Consider the following 19,253-nt stretch of genomic DNA (forward strand, 5'->3'; position numbering starts at 1 on the left):
CAGCCTCCTCCCCGGAGTGCACCCGTTCCACCCTCACTGACTCAGAAGGCAGTGGGTGTGGCCTGGCCTCCAGATGTGGGCTGTGTGCGACCCCCACCCCCCACATCCACGTGTGGGGTGAGCCGCTTCCCCCTGAATCAGCCCTCCCCGTGGGGCCGGCAGGGTCAGGAAGGGAGCAGCCAGGCTCCAGGATGGGAGGGGACCCTACACGTGGCCACCCCTGTGGCTTCAGCTCCCTCTGGGTTTTGTATAAGGTCGTAGTTAAGAGCTCATGCTCCAGTCAGGCAACCTGGGCCAGGGGCATCCCAGCCATGAGGCCATAGACTGCGTTTTTCTCTCAGAGCCTCTGTTTCTCCGCTGTCTGCCCAGGCGTTTCAGGCAGCACCTCCTACGACTGGAAGCGCTTAAACACAGAGCAGCCGGGCGTGGCCCCTGGGGGCCTGGGGTGCATGCTGGAGGGTGTTCCCCAGTCTACACGGAGGAGGCATCAGCCTGGGCTCTGGGCTTCACTCCAGAGTCTGTTGGCCCTTTAATCAATAAAGTCATCACGGGAGAGGGAGGCAGAGACGCTCGCTGTAGGTCCGTCTAGCCATAGAGCAGCAGTCTGGCCGAGTTGGTGGGGAGCAGGGGCTGGGTCACAAGAGCAATCGGCATCTTGGGCTGGGAAGACCCCAGCAGGCAGCAGCTAGGATGTAGAGCCCTGCTCCACCTGCCCAGTGAGGAGTCAGCATGGGGGCTTTGGGAAATGGGAAGGTGGGTGCTGGCGGCTCTGGGGGCTCCGCCGTGGGCTGTCCTGGCACCAAGAGGAGACCACAGAGTCCCCAGAAGGGACCCGGAAGGTGAAGACTGACCATGGAGGGGGTGGGCAGTAGAGCTACAGGAGATAGAGACCTGAGTGTAGGCCCAAGTTCAGCCCCTAAGTAGCTTCCCAAGTCCCTGTTCACTTCTGGGCCTCATTTTCACCCCAGCCCTGCCTCACTCTCTGGAGTTGTTCTGAACACCCAGAGTTGTAGTTGTGTGTTGTTCTGTTTGTTTTTAAATGGGGAAGTTCTTTTAACAAGTTCTGGGAGTGATTCTCCCTGTCTGGGCTCGTTCTGGTGTGTGTGTGTGCTTTGGGGGTGGGGTCTGTCATGGGAGGTCACGGCTTTCCTGGCCATTACAATTCCTGCAGCTCTGAAGGACCAGGGGCCTGGGCTTTGATATCTGATCTGCTGACCCAAGGCAGGGAGGTAGGACCTTTCCCTCTGCAGAGGGTGAGGGGAGACTTTTGGAGGCAGCCCTGAGGCTTTGGGGGGTGGGGTGGGAGGAGGGCAAAGGGTCCAGGTCTCTTCTCTTAAACCTGGACTCTGCAGACTTGCCTTGACCTGGCCCCACTGTGGTGTGATGGGAAGAGGCAGGAAACAGAGGCCCAGGCTCTTGCTGCTGGCCTTGCTGCCCTCCAGGGGACAGTTGCTGGGATGGGGCTTTAAAGTCCCACTGTCCGCAGTCCCAGCCTGGCTGTATGAGAGCCTGGCCATGGCCCTTTACTTCCCTTCCCATCTGTGAAGGCGGGAGTTGGGAGGGGTCCTGGTTATAGCGCCTCATTGTGAGGGCTGTTTAGTTTGTTCTTGGAGCACATGCTAAGTGCTCAGTAAACATTTGTTCCTGAAGGTGTTACCCATAAAACCTGAGCCCTGCCTTCTGCACATACAGGGTGAGGATGCCATGGTGTGAGGGGGGTTTTGTGCCACTTTCAGCACAGACAGGAGGTCCCTTGGGTCCAGGGGAGGCTTCCATGCAGAGGCTGCCCTCTGTCCTCCACCCTTGGGTGTGGGAGAGTAGGAATTGGAGAAAGCCGACTGATGAGGGGTGTATTTAGTTCTGGCAGTGGGTGGGGGAATGAGCTGACCTTTGGCCAGCCCCCCTTCAGCCTATGACCTGGAGGTGGGGAAAGGGAGCAGAGGGAGGAGCTCTCAGGGGGATCCTGGTGCCCCCACCCACCTGTGAGTGTAGGGGACACCTGGAGGCACCCACTAACACACAGGCACTGGGTCAGGCAGGGACTGGTGAGTGGGTGGAACCCAGGCATTTGTGTGACCACATCAGACCTTAGGCTGCTCATCTCACTGCTCCTGGGGAAGGCCACAAGGCTGGTGAGGGAATAGGGTTGGACAGATGAACAGATGAGGCCAGCACAGCCCCTTCCTGTGCCAGACACTGCAGAGTGGGCGCAGGGGTCAGGTGCTGCAGGTCTGACCCTGAGACCCTGAGACTCTGGGCCTCTGGCTCCCAGTGCTTCCCGCCCCCCCCCCCCCCAGGCTAAGTACTGCTGGCCAGGCCTGGCAGCAGCCCAGCCCAGGAGTCTGCCAACCCCCCAGGCAGGCGGGGACCATGCCGGCGGCCAGGACGGCTGGCTCCGGTTTCGCTGACGTGTCTGAGGAGGCTCAGAGCCTGGGCTGGGTCCGCCTATCTCCCCATCCCTGGGGCACAGCAAAGCCGAGAGGTCAGAATCTCTGTCCTAGGCCCTCAGGGGAAGGGGCTGAGGTGGGGCTGGGGGCCTTAGTCAGACCCTGTGATGAAGCTGGGAGTCTGTACTAGTCTCCGCCTCTCTGCCTTACTCTGTGTACCTCCCCAGCCAGCTCTGCTCATTCTACAGATGAGGCCCAGACACCACTTCATGACCCCATCCAGTTTCCTTCCCTTTCTGGGTTTCTGTTTCCCACCTATAACCCAGAGGTTTCTCAACCCCAGCTGCACATGAGAATCATCTGGGAAGCTTTGGAAAGTTCCTGATGCCCTCTGCCACCACCACTACCACCCCTACCCCTAACCTGGGGCAATTAAATGAGAACTTCTGGGATAAGGCCCCAGCAGAGTTGTGTAGGAGAGGCTCCTTGGGTGAGTCGCCCCTACAGACATTGGGGCAGAAGGTTGCAAAGGGGGACAGTCTGGATGTCAGTCTTCTCTCCCTGTCTGGGGAGGGGTGTGGATCCCCAACAAATGTGGCAGGTGTGGCTGGCTGGCTGGCAGCGCTAGAAGAGCAGGAGCTGGGCCCTCCTCCCCACTGCCCCCACTCCTCCAGGGCAGGAGCTGCCTGGCCCCAAGTGGCTGCCTTCTTTGGCACCATGGATGACTTGGCAGCTACCAGACCTGTCAGCCCAGGGCTGGGAGACCAGTGACTAAAGCCATTCTGCTCAAGTGGGCCCTCAGGGCGGCGAGATATGTCATTTCAGTCAGGAGAGGTGCCACTCTGTTGGGAGAGGACACCTGCTGCCCCAGAAGCTATTTGGTGGCTGCAGCCCAACTAGAAATGGGCCAGTCCAGATGCTACCATCCGCACACGCAGGTGTGATGCCACGGGGGCTGGGCCCAGTCAGATGCAGGGCTGCCTTGCTGCCCTGTCCCCACCCAGGGCCAAGCATTCATCAGGGAAGGCCCTAACCCTGCAATTAACCCTGAATTTGCCAGAGGAAGACCTTAGTCACCAAGGGAGGTCACCAGCCCAAGCCAGCTGGGCCCAGGTTGTCTGGGGCCTAGGCAGGGACTGAGAAGTAAGTGGCCCTAGAGGGGTCTTGCCCTTCTCATTTGCCGTGCCCAGGGTACTCAGTTTCCCTGTGGCAGAAATGGCCTTTTCTGGGGTCCACGAGTGGCTCAGGGGAGCCACAACCCTGTCCCCTGTGCCTGGGTCTCTCAATTCTTACTGCTGCCCATCCAGGCCCAGGGCCAGTAGGGGCCCCAGTGACTGCCCCAGCCCCAGCTCCTTCTCAATGCAAGCCAGTTCTCTCCTCCCTCTTTAATTAAATCTCTCAGGCAGCCGCGGAGGAATGTCAGAGCCTTATTGCATTCCCCTGGAGGAGACTGGTTGGGGGACCATCCCCAACCTGGAGAACTGGCCCCTTGCCTGCCTCTACCCTCCAAAACCAAGGTGGCTCAAGGAAGCCTGCTTCAGCCTCCTCATACCCAGAGAGGCTGGAATGAGGAAAAGTGGGGGAGGCTTGAGGGCCTGGCCGGCCAGGCGGACCAGCCAGCTGAGGGAAAGCAATCCGGCTGACTCTGGAATGTGGAAACCGATAAAAGGAAGAAGGCTGAGCCCCTGTCCGCCTGTGGTGCACTCAGACTCCCGCAGCACCCTTGCCCGCCCCCAAACACAGCCCTGTTCAGTCACGCGCGCGCAGACACATGCCCACGCCAGACACACGCCCATTGGGCTGTGCTCTGACACACACACACACACGCGCGCGCGCACACACACACACACACACACACACACACCCTCCCCCTTCTCCAAGAAATCTTGCAAATTCCACAGCAGTGAGGGGAGCTGGTTTTCTTGGCAGTGCAGAGCCTTGGGCTCCCTGGCTCAGGGAGGGACTCTTAAGGGGAGCTGAGGGGGGCTTATAGGAGGGGTCACTAACCGGGTTAGGTGGCACTGTTGCCCTTTCCAAGAGCTCAGGGCCTGCCAATGGTCAGGGATGCTTCTGTGGGACAGACTCACCCTAGCCTTCTCTCTGGTCCCCAAGGGGGCTGGCTGGCTGGCCTGCTGAGGTGGGAGCTGCCTCCTGGGCCCACCTGAGACACCATTTTCCTTTTCCCAGGAGCTACCCAGCTCAGGGATGGGGTTCACTTATAAGACCCCATGGGGACTCAACTATCTTTACGTGGGACTTGTTCCAGCCCCCCCCCCAAGGCATTAGTAGGGGTGTCAGGAATGGGAGTCAAGAGACTGTGGACCCGTCTCCTGCCCAGGGCATCTCCATGCCTGCTGGAGGAGGCTTCCTAAGGAGAGCACGGGTCTGGCTTTTTGTGTTCAATCCCTCCTCCCCCATTTCCAGAGTGTGGAGAAAGCAAATGCCCTGGGACAGCAACCCCCCACTGACCCCATCTGACCCTCTGGACCCACAGGTCCCAGGGTAGCTGTTTCAGTCTGCAACTGGGGGAGGTGGGGACAGGCAGTGCCCAGGCCCCCAGCCTGGCACGTGTGTGCTCATCCCCCCTCCCTGGGCCAGATAATGGTCTGGAGGGAATCCAGCTGGGCTGCTCATTACCAGAGCCCTCTTCCTGCCTCTGACACTCTGTTTACAGAAGCTCTGGGGGCTGAGTCCCCTGGGAGAAGACAGCCAGCCCAGGGGACTGCTCTCCCATCCCCCCACCCGCCTGCTTTATCCCTTTTGGGCCTTGCCAACAGCTGGGCCCATGCTGGACTTCGCTACCCTCTGAGTCAGTTCAAATGGACCGCACTTGGAGGGCACCCACCTAGCTACCCTTCTATGCTCCCAACACTCAAAGTCCAGCTGACTGGGAAGGAGCCTTTAAATTTTAGTACAGTTACCCAGCCCCAGAAGCTTTAGGCCTGGAGAAGAGGGCTCTGCATCCTGGTGCCTCTTCCAGAACCTCACCTGCCCTTGCCAAAAGGCAAGCGGGGGGACACTGGGACCCTCAGGGCCATTTCCTCCTTCCCACCTTTCAGACTCCACCCCTGGGCCCCAGCAGGAGAGGCAGTCAGTGACCCTGGTGTGGTAATCTTTAATGAATGGGGGCAAGGCAGAATGGTTGGCACCAATTGCCTGGCCTGCCAGTGACCACAGGGGACCTCAGCAGCCCTCAGGCCCCAGAGCTGCCAGCCCAGGGACACAAAGGACTAAGCTGGCTCCAGGCCATTGGGTTCATAGCCCAAGCAGAGCCCTGTCCATGGCAGAGGCAGAGACAGAACACCCTAATATCTGGAAAATGAAGGGCCCGAGCCAGCCAAGGTCTGTCCCTCGTGCCCCATGGGGCGTCAAATACCTCGTAGCCACCCCCGACTCCTCCTCAGGGTTGCATGCCTATTGGCCCCCTGCTCTGCCCTGGGTGACAAGGGTCCTCAATACCCAGGCGGCCGATCTGCCCAGATCTGCACAGGGGCACGGAGGGCTCCAGGCCCAGAACCAGAGTGTCCCACTCCAGTAGGTAAAAGTAACCCAAGACTATGGCTTGGCTATCCCCTCAAAGGGGTTTGATTCATAAAACTGGTCATGCCGGAGGGCCCAGCCGTGGGAGGAGGAAGCGAGGGAGGGGGTGTTTATTTTGTCTGCTCGCAGCCCTGCCGGCTACTGGCCCGTGAGCCTTGTGCGCGCGCGCGGGTGCGCGCGCGGCCGTGGGGTTGTCCGGGACTACAGGAGGAGGGGTTGACTCCGGCGCGGGCAGGGGGTGCACGGGGCCCGCCCGCCCTGCGCCCGGGTGATCGTGCGGGGCTGGGGTCCAGGTGTCGGTCCTGAGTGCGTGTGCGCGCGATAGGAGGGGTTCGCGCGCGTGATCGGCGCGTTGCACAGCCCGCCCCCTAGCGCCCCCCCGTCTCCGCCCGCAGCGCCCCAGCCCGGCAGACACTCACCGGGCGGCGGCGGCAGCGGGAGCCGGGCGGGGTGGGCCGGCCGGCCTGGAAGCGTCCTTGGTTCCAGGGTCCCGAGGCAGCAGCGTCGGTGTCTCCCCGCCCGGGGTTTGGGCTGCGGAGTCGGCTGGCTAGGAGGCGGGTCGCTCTTTAAGGGCCGGGGGCGGGGCCGCTCCCCATGGGGCGGGGCGGGGCGGGGCCGACAGAGACCCGCCTCCTCTCTCCGCTGAAGGGGTCGTTCCTCCGGGCAACCTAATACTCCACCTCCTGACCGAGGGAATCAGGAGTCCCGCGCTCCAGTCTGGTCTGCCACTAGTTCGCCCTACAACCCTGGGCGGGCCCCTGTTTTTCGTGTGAAAAAGAAGAGAATATCGAGGCCAAGAGTCCCAAACCCGGATGCCTGTGACACAACAGGCAGGTGATATAAGGGTAATACAAACTTGAGGAGCTGACCCCAGAGTTTGTGGGGACCTGGAGAGGCCGGAGTGGGTGGGTGAGGGTTGGTGTAAGGGCTCAACCCCTATGACCTGCCCCAGTCTGTGAGAGTTGCAGGTTTTTCAAGAGAAACTGGGAATCTGTTTTTTGGTTTTTTTCTTGTTTGTTTTTTTGTTTTTTGTTTTTTTTTTTTTTTTTAAGGTGAAATCTGTCAATGTGTTATTGTTGGTAGCTAATCCCAATTTCAAAAACTTTTGGGCAGGCCACAGAGAGCCCTCTGAGAGCCTCTTAAATACAATCTCTAATGCCAAATCTGAGTTCGGGGGTGCTTTTAGCCATGAGGGCTTTCAGGGAGGTGAGCATCCCTGGACCACATTCTCCACATTTTAGATGAAGGGACTGAGACACAGGAAGGGAAGTGACCGTCTGCCCAGGGCCCCACTTTTACCATTGTGCTGGACGGGGTGGGATGAACTGGGAGGTTGGGCCTCACACTCAGTGAGTGGGGCCTGGGTGCAGCTGATGGTGGCCCTTGACAGGCAGGAGGGGTGGGTGCCAGGGACTGGACTAGTCCAGAAAAACTCCCTGCCTTGGAGTATTCCAGGAAAATTCTCTGCCCTCTTGCTCCATGTTTGTGGTCAGAATCATGCCTCCGAGCCTTTGGGGACCAGCTCAGCTGCCAGCTTCCAGAAGGCCTTGGGGTACCCGCCATCCCCTCCAGCCTGGCCTGTATTGCATGCTTGTCTTGGTGTGGAGATGCGGGGCATGACTTGTGAACCTCTGCTCCTGGGCCAGTGCTGGATCTCTGGTGTGTTTCATTTGGCTCGTTTGGGACTTTTTAAAACTTTGAAGCCATTGCCAACATTGAAAAATCCGGTGGTTTCACATCAAAACGGGACTTCCCAGCTTGCCCTTCAGTAGGAACTCTGGGCCAGGGCCGAGGAGTAGCTGCCCCCTCTGATGGAAGCCGAGGCTCACTGGCCACCCCCGTCCCCACAACTCCCAGGTGTCTTCCACCAGGAGCACTCCACCCGCTCACATTCCTGAAGCATTTGAGTTTGCAGTGGGTACTGTGTGGCTTCAGTGAGATGGCCCTGTGTTCCCTAGAGCCCTCAGGAGCGTCCACAGATGCCCCTGGGGGGTGGTGCTGCAACCTAACCCTCCCTAAGGAACAGGACTTTGTGACAGGCCCCCAAGCTTCTCACCTCCCTGTCCGGTTGTTGCTGATGGAGAGAGCCCACACACCTGCCTAAAGGGTGCATCCCTTACTCCAGTGCTGGGCCTGGGCTTACACATGCCATGCTACTACTCACGCAGAGGTTCACAGGCAGCTTCCAGGGGACCCCCTCCCCAGTTTTTCCATTCTCCCCTCATATGGCATCAAGGTACCCCTCCCCTTGCCCCGCTTAGAACCTGGTTCTAAGGGAGTGTGGGGCTAGGCTTGGTCCAAGGGGGTCTCGGCTGCCCAGCCTGGGTGACACGGGCAGATCCAGGAGATCTGGACTACTTTGGACCAGTGGTGATGCCAGGATATCTAGGTTGGTGGGTCTGAAGGGGAGAGATGCGCTGCCAGGGAGAGCCGGAGAACTCTTAAAGCAGCTTTTCCTGGCAGGCAGTACTTCCTGTGCTAATTGCAGGAATATTAGGAAAGCTGATGAGATTATCAGGCACCAACCTCTCCCTCATGTGACCTGGTATCTGCATCTTCTGGGACTTGGGTCTGGAAGTAGGGGCCCACTCTAGGCTGTAGACCTTCTATGACTTTGGGTCTGGGGCAGACCCCTGGACCTGGGCCAGAGCCCTTTCCAGTGGCCAGCCCAGATGCCAGCCCTGCCCCATACCGTGACAGCGGGAGAGGTGCCAGCTCTTACCACCTTTGGTGGCCCTCTGCCAGGCCGGAACTATGTTCTGCATTCCAGACCCAGACCTGGCTTGGATCTCTTCACAAGGCCAGGGGTCAGGCCCGTGCCAGCTGTTGGCCAACCCTTGGGGCTGGGTGCCATGACCCCATTTCCTGCCCTGTGCCCGTGGACGGCTCTGCCTGAGGCAAGGAAGACTGGCCTGACCTGTTGGAGGAGCCAGCCCTGCCCTCCTTGACTTCCTGCCCCCGCGCCCCCCAGCACCTGAGTCAGTGGGCCGGCCCGTTGGGGCTGACGGGGTGGGGGTGCAGGGAGGCCAGGTGGAGCATCTCGAGGAGGTCGGTGTGGAGCACGGATGAGCCGTCTGTGCCACTCACAGGCCCGTTCCCCAGTTCCTGCTAAGGTGACAGGGGCGGGGTGCCTCAGGAGTCCCTCCGTCCCAATTGCTCTCTGACGGTGCCTGGAGCCCATCATTCTCATTTCTGCCCTCTCCTGTCCATCTCCACGTGGTGGTCTCTGTCCTGTCCCCCTTCACTTGAGACATGCCATCAGCTTCTTGTTGCTTGTCCATTGGAGGGAGGCAAGATTCCCCTCCTCAGGTACCAGGCCGCGTTCTGTCTGGCCCCAACCCACCCCATCCTGAGGCTCAGCCCCTCACCATCACTGCCCAAGCCATCACCACATCGTCCTTTGCCCTGTTCCTCACACCGTGAAGACCGTGCATCTGCCTACCACACCTGCAGGGCCTTTGCACATGCTGCTCTTTCTACTTGGAACCCTCCCCGCTTGGTTGATTCCTCCTTACCCTTTGGGGCATAAGGAACACCCCCCTCCCCTGTGGCCAGGGTCTGGTATCCTGGCTCCCTGCTGGCTGTCCTCAGGGAACTTTGCCTTCACGTGTTTTGTGTGTTGGGGGGAGAGGGAGCTGCATCTGCCTCTCAGGCCAAGCTGTGAGCAACTTGAGGACAGAGGTGGGGTCTTTTGCACTCACTTCTGGTCACACCTGCAGGCTGAGCCAAGGGCTGGGCATGGATAATTTGACAAGGGAATGAATGGGAATGGATGAGTGAGTGAATGAATGAAAGTCTTGTTGGGGCTGCTGAAGGGACTTGCTTCCATCCCCACTGGAGCCAGCATCAGCATGGAGGGCCATCCTAGGTCACACACCCACCTTGTCCCCCTGCCCACCTGCTCCCCCACAGAGAAGGCGATAGACCAGGTCAAGAAAGACAGTTCTGAGTCCGGCTCACCCTACCGGCTCAAGGTAATTAGAGCCCTTGTTACTCACAGGTGGCCAGCCCAGAGCACTCCAGGAAGCCGTGGAGACACCCACGGCCCCACCCAGTTTCCCAGCCCACTCTGTGGCTCCCAGCAGGGTGGGGAGGGGGGGGTGGGCAGCTGGCCAGAAGGGGACAGACGGGTGGGGTGGGGGAGCTTTGTTGCCTGGGTGAGGGTTGGATGCAGCTGCCACAGCTGGTGACCTCTGACCACTGGAACCATGATGAGGAAGGGGCTCTGTCTGAGGGTGAGTGGCAGCATTGGAGTCAGAGTCCAGGCCTTCGGGTCCAGGGACATGAAACTAAAACCAAGGGAAGAAACAAATGGATGAAGGCACCTGTCAGAGTTCTCTTGGACAGTGACAGCCCATTGGCCACAAAGTGGCAGGGACGCTGGGGTGTGTATTCCCAGCCACTGCCCCCCCACGCAGAGCCCCACCTCAGGAACACAGTGGGGACAGCAGGGATGCACTGTGGTGAAGGAGGCCCTGCTCCCAGCCCCTGGCTTAGGCTTGGGCACAGGGGCTCGAAGTCATGCCAAGGGAGGTTCTGAGTCTCTAAGATGTCATCAGGAGCCTGGGATAACTGAGGAGGTGGCCCCCAAACCTTTGTGCAGGCCTGGTGCGCCCAGGCCAACTGCACTGGGCAGGGTGTAGGTAGTCCCTGGGCAGGGTGTAGGTAGGTTCTAGCACGCCTACTCCTCTTCCCTGGGAACTCTGGCCTGATGCCCAGGTTGGCCAAGGTGGGACCAGAGACAGAACGTATGTGGTGAGCCAGGGATGGAGCTTGGGACTGAGGTGTGGAAAGAGGGGCCTGCTCCCTTATGCCCAGGGTCCATACAAGTCCTGGGATGAAAAGGGTGGGCAGATGGAGGGTGGGCAGGGCAGGAAGGTCTCAGACATGGGGATGTGCTTGGCCTGTAGTCAGCACAAGGAGAGAAGAGTAGCCGGGACAGGCTAGATGCAGCTAGAGGGACCGTCTCAATCCTAGCCAGTGGGGTGTGTGGCCTGAGCCCCTGTCTGGGGTCATGAGGCCCCCCCCCCCCCCAGCCGCCCCTCAGGCACAGTGGCTGGCCGCATCCTGCCTACCAGCCCTCTCTCTTAGGTCTCTGATGCCCCTCCTGGACCCAGACACCGGGCTCCTGGTCCTGGCAGGAAAGGTAAGTGAGAAGCTGGAGTGCCCACCCACATCAGCCCCCCAGGGCGGCCAGGCGAGGCCCCAACCTTCGACCTAGCTGGCCTGCTGGGAGATAGCAGGATGCCCTCCACCTCTGCCAGGCTGAGTGGCCTTCAGGTTGGCGTGACCGTAATTCCCAAGAATGTCAGCTTTGTGGACAAGGCCAACAATCAAGCAGTGTTAGCTCACAGCGGGCGTTCTGTAAGCCCCGAAGCCGCCCTGTTCTTACTCCGTGTGCAGTGAAGTCTACCGAGGAACTCAGCCCAGAGCACGGGGGTGGGAGCCGGTGTCTGATCTGGAGCACATGCGAGGCCACCAGGGCGCGGGTGGCGAGTGGCGCTCAGTCTGGGCTCCTTTCAGGGTGATAGTCAGTTGTATTGCTACGAGGTGACCCCGCAGCAGCCAGCGCTGAGCCCAGGTAAGCCCTGTTCCCTCCTCCCCGTCCCCCTGCCTTCCCTCCCCCACCTCCCTGACTCTCTTCCCATGCTCCCCACCCCCGCATCTCCCCACCTGTCTTCCCATGCTGTCCCCCACAGTGACGCAGTGCCTCCTTGAGAGTGTGCTGAGGGGCGCGGCTCTTGTGCCCCGGCGGGCGCTGGCTGTCATGGGCTGTGAGGTGCTCCGTGTCCTGCAGCTGAGCGACACGGCCATCGTGCCTGTCAGCTACCACGTGCCTCGCAAGGTGAGGGGGACCTGGGTGAAGGGCTGGGAAGGTCTAGGGGGCCTAGACCTGACTGGCCACGTATGTCCCCATCTGCCAACAGGCTGTGGAGTTCCATGAGGACCTGTTCCCGGACACCGCAGGCTGCATCCCTGCCTCCGACCCCCATGCCTGGTGGGTGGGGAGCAACCAGCAGGTAGGGGCCCTCACCCTTGCCCTCCAGCTTGGCTGGCCACTCCCAGCCTCCACCTGCCCCACGCACGCGACCCCACAGTCCAGCTGTATGAACTCAGCTGCCCTGTGTCTCCCTCCTTGTCCCTATCCCCTGCCTGGGACACCACGTTCTTCCCTCAGGTGCAGAAGGTTAGCCTCCACCCAGCTCGGCGGCCCCACCTCAGCTTCACTTCCTGCCTGGTGCCCCCCGCGGAGCCCTCCCCGGACCAGGCCCAGCCTGCAGACACTCCCGCGGGTGATGCGGATCCCAGCGTGAGTGCCAGGGCGGTCTTCCTTTCCTCTCCATCCTGCCACCATCCTGGTGCCTAAGTCAAAGCTGCCAAGTGTGTTCGCCTGCCTGAGGGTCTCTGAGCCTTTTGTAGTCATCATCAAGCATAACAGAGACAGAAACATGTGAAGCACAAACAAAGAACTTCATGCTGTTGTCCAAATTGAGCAAACCCTTAAAAAGCCAGACTTTCACAGAAAAATCTAGGTTTCTGGTTTCTCTTGAAGTACTGGCAGATGTTAACCATACGGGGCCTGCCTGTTCTCCTACCAAGCCAGGAGTTGGCAGCTGCCACCCACTGTCCCCACCGTCTAAAGTTTAGCTTGCCCTGCATGTCCCATAGCCTGGGAGGTGGGGCCCAGAGTGATGACCCCAGTGCCCCTTTCTCTCTGGCCAAGAAACTGGGGGCCTGCTGGCTGACCCAGGGTGTTTCTCCCCCAGGAGGGCTTCTCTTCCCCTCTCAGCTCGCTGACCTCCCCCTCCACGCCCTCCAGCCTGGGGCCCTCGCTCTCTAGCACCAGTGGTATCGGCACCAGCCCCAGCCAGAGATCCCTACAGAGCCTGCTAGGTAAGTGCATCAGGGCAGGAACTAACCCAGTCTACATCTGCTCCTCTCCTGGTGGGGTCACCTGTCCTTGTGGGATGGAGTAAGTCTGCAGTAAGAGGGCAGCCTGGATGTTCTCTGGAGGCCTGGGCACAGGTTGTGCACCATCCTGCTGTGATGTGAACAGGCAGGCCGGTGGGCAGGGCATTCTCACGTGGCTCCATCCCTGCCGCCTGCCAGGCCCCAGTTCCAAGTTCCGCCATGCTCAGGGCACCGTCCTGCACCGAGACAGCCACATCACCAACCTCAAGGGGCTCAACCTCACCACGCCTGGCGAGAGCGATGGGTTCTGTGCCAACCGGCTTCGTGTGGCTGTGCCCTTGCTCAGCAGTGGCGGGCAGGTGGCTGTGCTGGAGGTGAGAGACCCCACTCACATGGTGCCCTCCCAGGGCCCTGCAGGAAGTTAAGGGCATTGGGTACCCACACCAGCTCATACTCTCTGAGCACAAACTATGTGCCAAGCACCTGCCAGCATCCCCTTTGATCTTCCCAGCTGTCCTGCGGGGATACCACTCTTATCCCCATTTTACAGATGGATGAAAGCAGTGAGGCACAGAGAGCCTTAGTGACCTGTCAGGTCACACAGCTGTGTAAGTGGTGGAGCTGGGATTCGAACCCAGACTGCCTGAGCCCCAAGCCTGAGCTCTTTCCACCACTCCACGCTGTCCCCCTCGCTTTCTGGGACATCACAGTTGGCGCTTGAGGCTCAGAGCACAAGGCGGCTGAGGCAGAGAGCTTGGGCCACCCGGCAGTGGGGCATCAGCTGCAGAAGGTGGGGGGCCCAGGCGTGCTGCTTGCCCTGCAGACCCTGGGGACCGAGCTCTCCTGCCTGTTACTGATGGGCCTGCGGGTGGGGTTACCTCCCACAGCTGCGGAAGCCTGGCCGCCTGCCCGACACAGCACTGCCCACAATGCAGAATGGCGCAGCTGTGACCGATCTGGCCTGGGACCCCTTTGACCCCTACCGCCTCGCTGTGGGTAAGGAGGCTCGGCACTAGGCTCAAGGGAGGGCCCAGGGGTGTGAATGAGGGTAGGGGGAGCCCAGAGGTCTTGGGCACAGCAGTGATGAGCCAGCACTCTCTTCAGGTGGGGAGGATGCCAGGATCCGACTGTGGCGGGTGCCCCCAGAGGGCCTGGAGGAGGTGCTCACGACACCTGAGGCCGTGCTCACAGGTCAGGTGGGCCAGGGTGGGGGCTGGGAGACAGGCAGTGGCTCCTGAGGAACTCAGCGTTACTCCCTGCCTCACCCCCAGGCCACACAGAGAAGATCTACTCTCTGCGCTTCCACCCGCTGGCAGCCGACGTGCTGGCCTCCTCTTCCTATGACCTGACCATTCGGATCTGGGACCTTAAGGCCAGAGCTGAGCGGCTGAGGCTGCAGGGCCATCGGGACCAGGTAGGACATCTGTGGGAGCAGGCGCCCAGCCACAGGCTGAGAGGCCGCCTCTCACATCCATCCACATCTGCCTCCAGATCTTCGGCCTGGCCTGGAGTCCCGACGGACAGCATCTGGCCACTGTCTGCAAGGATGGGCACCTGCGGGTCTATGAGCCCCGGGGTGGCCCTGAGCCCCTGCAGGTGAGCAAGAGGCAATGAGGGCAGCCTTCAGACCTGACTGAGGGTCCGCTGCTGGCCCTCATGTGCTGTATCCCAACAGGAAGGCCCAGGGCCTGAGGGGGCCCGTGGAGCCCGCGTTGTCTGGGTGTGTGACGGTCACTGTCTGCTGGTGTCCGGCTTTGACAGGTGAGGACTCAGGACTACCATCCCCACACCCAGACTTAAGCAGCTAATTGTGTCCTTTTTCCCCAGACACGCATACACATGTTAGGCATCAAAAGCTGTTCCTGCTACTCACTTATTGGGTGCATGGATGGATGGATGGATGGGTTGGTGGGTAAGTTAGTGGATGGATGGGAGGGAGGGAGACCCAGAGGGATGAGAGCCATACCTACTGCCTGGAGCCCATGCCTGGCATGGACCGGGTGAAAAGCATGAAACAACCAAGCCTAGTGGAGAGGCCCGAGGGAGAGTATTTGGCACATTGGAAGAGGGATCAGGGAGGGCCTCCTAAGGTAGATGTCATCTGAACTGAGTCACAAAGGAGCTAGTAGCCAGAAATCCAGAGGAGAGGGCATTCAAGTGTGGGTGGAAAGGCTAGGAGGCTGACCAGCCTGGCTGGAGCAGAGAATGACAAGCAGAATGTGGGGAGAGAAGTACAGACAGCAGGCCACAGTGGCCACGAGACCCATGCTGGTGGAGGATCGGAGAACAGCAGAGGGAGCATTAGTAGGGGATGAGGCCAGCAGGTTAGGCCACTGTTGCAGGAGACCGGAGACAGTAGTTCTGAGAACTGGATCAGGAAAGAGAAGGGACGGAGGCACTCCTCAGGTGTTGAAGCCTGACAGGATCAGGGTCCTTGCTAGAGTCCTTTCCCTGACTCAGGTCCCTGCAGCTCTAAGGACCTGCTTCTGCTCCTGGGGTCTCCCTTGCAGCCGAAGTGAGCGCCAGCTACTCCTGTACCCCGCCAAGGCTGTGGCCGGTGGCCCTTTGGCAGTGCTGGGGCTGGATGTGGCTCCCTCAACCCTGCTTCCCAGCTATGACCCGGACACCAGCCTGGTGCTACTCACGGGCAAGGTGGGCTGGAGCGTGCAGGCGGGGGTGGTGGGCAGGTGAAAGGTGGGGAGAAAGGCAGCTTTAGCTGGCTGCCTCACTCTTGCCACCCACCCAGGGTGACACCCGTGTGTTCCTATACGAGCTGCTCCCAGAGGCTCCTTTCTTCCTGGAGTGCAATAGCTTCACATCGCCTGACCCCCACAAGGTGAGCCTGTGCGCCCTCCCTGGTCCTCCTGGTGGGTGCGACACAGGGCTCCCCTGCCCTCTCCTGGCCAGATGGGGAAGTGCAGGGGCCTGTCGGGTCAGCAGGTCACTGGGCCAGGGTGTGCCCAGCAGCTGTCAGGAGCTGGTTGTTAAACTCCACCATTATTAGAAATTAAACTATAAAACCTTAAGTTATATGAACCTACAAGTAAATTACATTGAAAACCTAGGCAGTAAACATTCAATGTATCACTTCTTAATTATTTTACCTGATTTTATGGTTTTTTTGTGCCGTCGAGGCTACTTACACCTGTGGGCTCTGCCAGTGGATAGACTAGATGCTGCTACCACACATGTGTTCCCCATTCTGCATTCAACAAGTCATGTTGGTGGTGAGAAATCACCATGGTGGGTTCTTACAACATGGAAATAGGCTAGTCAGAGCTACAAAACGGCATTTTTCCTCCAGAGAGCTACTTGTTAAAGATTTTTTTAAAATGTTGATTTATTTTGAAAGAGAGAGAGAGTGTGTGCGTGTGTGTGTGAGTGGGAGAGGGGCAGAGAGAGAATCCTAAGCAGGCCCCGCACTGTGTGCTCAGAGCTCGATGCCAGGGCTCAAACCAATGAACTGTGAGATTGTGACCTGAGCCGAGATCAAGAGTTGGAAGCTTACTGACTGAGCCCCCCAGGCGCCCCTCCAGAGAGCTAGCTGTTAAGCATCTGCTAGCACGCTCCCATCCAGGGATGGGCCTTGGTTCTGGTGGTCCTAAGTAGGGGTGCTGGCAGTCTGTGGGGGTGCAGGTGTCCACTCAGATCCCCCTGCTCTCCAGGGTTTCGTCCTCTTGCCCAAGACAGAGTGCGACGTCCAGGAAGTAGAGTTTGCCCGATGTCTGCGGCTTCGCCAGACCTCCCTGGAGCCCGTTGCCTTCCGTCTACCCCGAGTCAGGGTGAGGTTGGGGGCCTGACACCCCAACACCTAGTCCTCCTTCCCAGTACCTTTAATTTTTCTTTTAATCTTTATATACATATATTTATTTTTGGAGAGAGAGAGAGAGAGAGAATACGTGAGCAGGGGAGGGACAGAGAGAGAGAGAGAGAGTCACAGAATTCAAAGCAGGCTCCAGGCTCTAAGCTGTCAGCACAGAGTCCAACGCAGGGCTTGAACTCACGAACCGTGAGATCATGACCTGAGCTGAAGTCGGCCGCTTAACTGACTGAGCCACCCGGGCGCCTCCCCACCCCCACCAGTCCCCATAAAAGGGGCTTTGGGGCCCGACTGGCCCTGTCACCAAACTATCCCACTCACTGCTCTTTGGGGTGCCTGTTCCCTTATTCTGCTGAGATTCTGAAACTGGCAGAAACCCCAGAGTGGGCCCCGGATCTTACCTTACCCCCTTCCGAAGGGATGCTGATGCACCTTGGGCCTCTGGTAGGTGCCCCAGGGTAGCCCGTTTGTTCTTCCCTACAGAAAGAGTTCTTCCAGGATGATGTGTTCCCAGACACGGCCATGAGCTGGGAGCCGGTGCTCAGTGCGAAGGCCTGGCTGGGAGGTGCTAATGGGCAGCCCCGGCTGATCAGCCTACAGCCCCCCGGCATGACCCCAGGTAGGCTGAGGAGCTGGGGGGGTGGCAAGTAGGAAGCAGGGAAGTGAGTGGTGGGGGGGGGGGGCTGGAGAACGGGTCGAAAGGTCAAGTCCAAGATCCCCCCCCCCCCCCATCTCCCTGTCACACAGAAACCTCTGATGTTTCCAAGGATGGGGTGTTTGCATTTCCAGGCTCATACTCTGAGCCTTTCAAGGGCAGGGCCCAGGGTTTGTGTTTCCATCACAGTTCCCACCCCTGATGTGCACACATACGCTACATGGTGCCCACCGCAGCCTTGTGAGCAGAGGGTGGGGCAGCTGTTATTACCCTCTCTGGGGTCTCCGCCACAGGATTCCCTAGGGAATGGTACCAAAGGGTTGGGCAAGGAGTCCTCACCGAGGAGATTCTCTGATGTCTGATGCCTGTCCCTGCCCTACCCCAGTGAGCCAGGCACCCCGTGAAGCCCCTGCCCGTCGGGCCCCGTCCTCAGCACTGTACCTGGAAGAGAAGTCAGATGAGCAAAAGAAGGAAGAGGTAGGTAGGCATGGGAGGGGGTTGACCAGTATGGCGCACACAGAGTCCTGGCCGTACCTAACGACTGCCCTTCGGTTGTCTGTCCGACCCAGGCTGGGACAGGAGCCAGGGTCACACACCTCTCTCGATTGGGCAGCTTACTGGGGGAGACCTTCCAGAGCCCTGAAGTGGACCCATGGGGCACGGGACTCAGGAATCCAGGGAAGGGAAGAAGGAGGCCCCCCTCTGGCCTGGCCCATCCCAAACAGAGCCAAGGGTTTGGGACCCAAGTGCATTTGGGGCCCTGGTGCACATCTGAGCATCTGAGGCAGTGTGCAGACTCCAGTGCTGCGTGGCACAGAGTCTATCTCTGGCTCCCTAATATTGGTCGAAGTGTATTTTTTTGTGAAAACCATCCCCTTTGTCAGGGCTCTGATGAAAATGGCTCTTTCACACCCTTGACTGGGTTCAAACTGTGAAGGCCTGTGTTCCTGGGGTTAGCGGTCCTATTCTATTCCCTTGCCACCTCTTCTTCTGTCCACTCTTCTAGCTGCTCAGTGCCATGGTGGCAAAGCTGGGGAACCGCGAGGACCCGCTCCCTCAGGACTCCTTTGAAGGTGTGGACGAGGATGAGTGGGTGAGTAGATGAGAGGGCCCTGGCATCCCCTCCGTCCCTCCCTCACCCTGCAGCCTGCGACACCCCCCCTTCTCAGACCTCTCAACTCCCTCCGACTTGGTTTATCTCCCCAGGACTAGACCGCCCACCAGCCACCTCTGGCCTCACCTGCTGCCGCCACCTCCCAGAACCACCTGATGTGCCCGCTGCGCACCTCCGGTCTCCCCCTCAAACTGGAAGATGCCTCGTGGCCCTGGCACACCTCCTCCCCAAAGCCCTGACTTCCTTTGGGCCTTGGGCACTTCCAAGGCCTCTAGGTCCCGCTGCAACTCCCATGGATTGTCTGCACCTCTGCTTTCCCTGGGACTGGCTGCTTCTCCTCAGCTGCCTGCTAGCATGTGGAGCCAGGGGCACGGGAGCGCGGTGGGCTGGGAGTGCTGAGGGGTTAGTAGACGTCCCTGGGCTGGTCCCAGCCTGGGCTGGCTTTGCCCAGCACCTTCACTTAGCACGGGCAACATCCCATCTTGCCTGCTGCCCCCACTTCCAGGTAAGAGCCTTGGGGGCTGGCCCCCTGCCAGGCCGTTTGGCACAGCACCAGCCTCACGGGCCAGGGACCAGTTGCCCTCCTCCCCAGGTTTGAAACCAGGAGAAGGGGGACATCACGGAGCTGATGGCCCAGTTAAGGGCGGGGTGTGAGCCCCTCAGGGACTGGCCTGAATATACCCTGGATGTTTTCAGCAATTAAACTTTTCTGAGCTGGCTACCTCTTGTGCTGCTGTGGTCTCTTGCTGACTGCGAGAGTTCGGGGACAGGAGTATGGGTGAAGGCGGTTTGGCCCTGGGTTCCCCCTTGTTCCAGGCCTCACTT

General features: G+C 59.7%; 1 protein-coding gene across 1 annotated transcript in view; it reads left to right on the top strand.

The window, feature by feature from the left end:
* The window catches only part of CORO7 (coronin 7), a 57,212-nt gene extending 38,063 nt beyond the window's left edge, over positions 1–19,149 (top strand). Inside the window, exons 10-28 of the mRNA XM_047087758.1 lie at positions 11,019–11,073; positions 11,451–11,508; positions 11,627–11,772; positions 11,855–11,947; positions 12,106–12,237; positions 12,695–12,821; positions 13,038–13,213; positions 13,727–13,835; positions 13,944–14,030; positions 14,111–14,253; positions 14,331–14,435; positions 14,515–14,600; positions 15,350–15,491; positions 15,586–15,675; positions 16,505–16,621; positions 17,143–17,278; positions 17,700–17,791; positions 18,321–18,407; positions 18,521–19,149. Of these exons, the coding sequence (XP_046943714.1) occupies positions 11,019–11,073; positions 11,451–11,508; positions 11,627–11,772; positions 11,855–11,947; positions 12,106–12,237; positions 12,695–12,821; positions 13,038–13,213; positions 13,727–13,835; positions 13,944–14,030; positions 14,111–14,253; positions 14,331–14,435; positions 14,515–14,600; positions 15,350–15,491; positions 15,586–15,675; positions 16,505–16,621; positions 17,143–17,278; positions 17,700–17,791; positions 18,321–18,407; positions 18,521–18,526 (1,987 nt within the window). The 3' untranslated portion in view covers positions 18,527–19,149. The remainder of the gene's footprint in view (positions 1–11,018; positions 11,074–11,450; positions 11,509–11,626; positions 11,773–11,854; positions 11,948–12,105; positions 12,238–12,694; positions 12,822–13,037; positions 13,214–13,726; positions 13,836–13,943; positions 14,031–14,110; positions 14,254–14,330; positions 14,436–14,514; positions 14,601–15,349; positions 15,492–15,585; positions 15,676–16,504; positions 16,622–17,142; positions 17,279–17,699; positions 17,792–18,320; positions 18,408–18,520) is intronic.
* The last annotated feature ends 104 nt before the right edge of the window (positions 19,150–19,253 follow it).

This window comes from Lynx rufus, unplaced genomic scaffold (genome assembly GCF_022079265.1).
Source record: "Lynx rufus isolate CCGP_SWC_20201006 ecotype Redwood Valley unplaced genomic scaffold, mLynRuf1.p SCAF_23, whole genome shotgun sequence".
Taxonomy (NCBI): domain Eukaryota; kingdom Metazoa; phylum Chordata; class Mammalia; order Carnivora; family Felidae; genus Lynx; species Lynx rufus.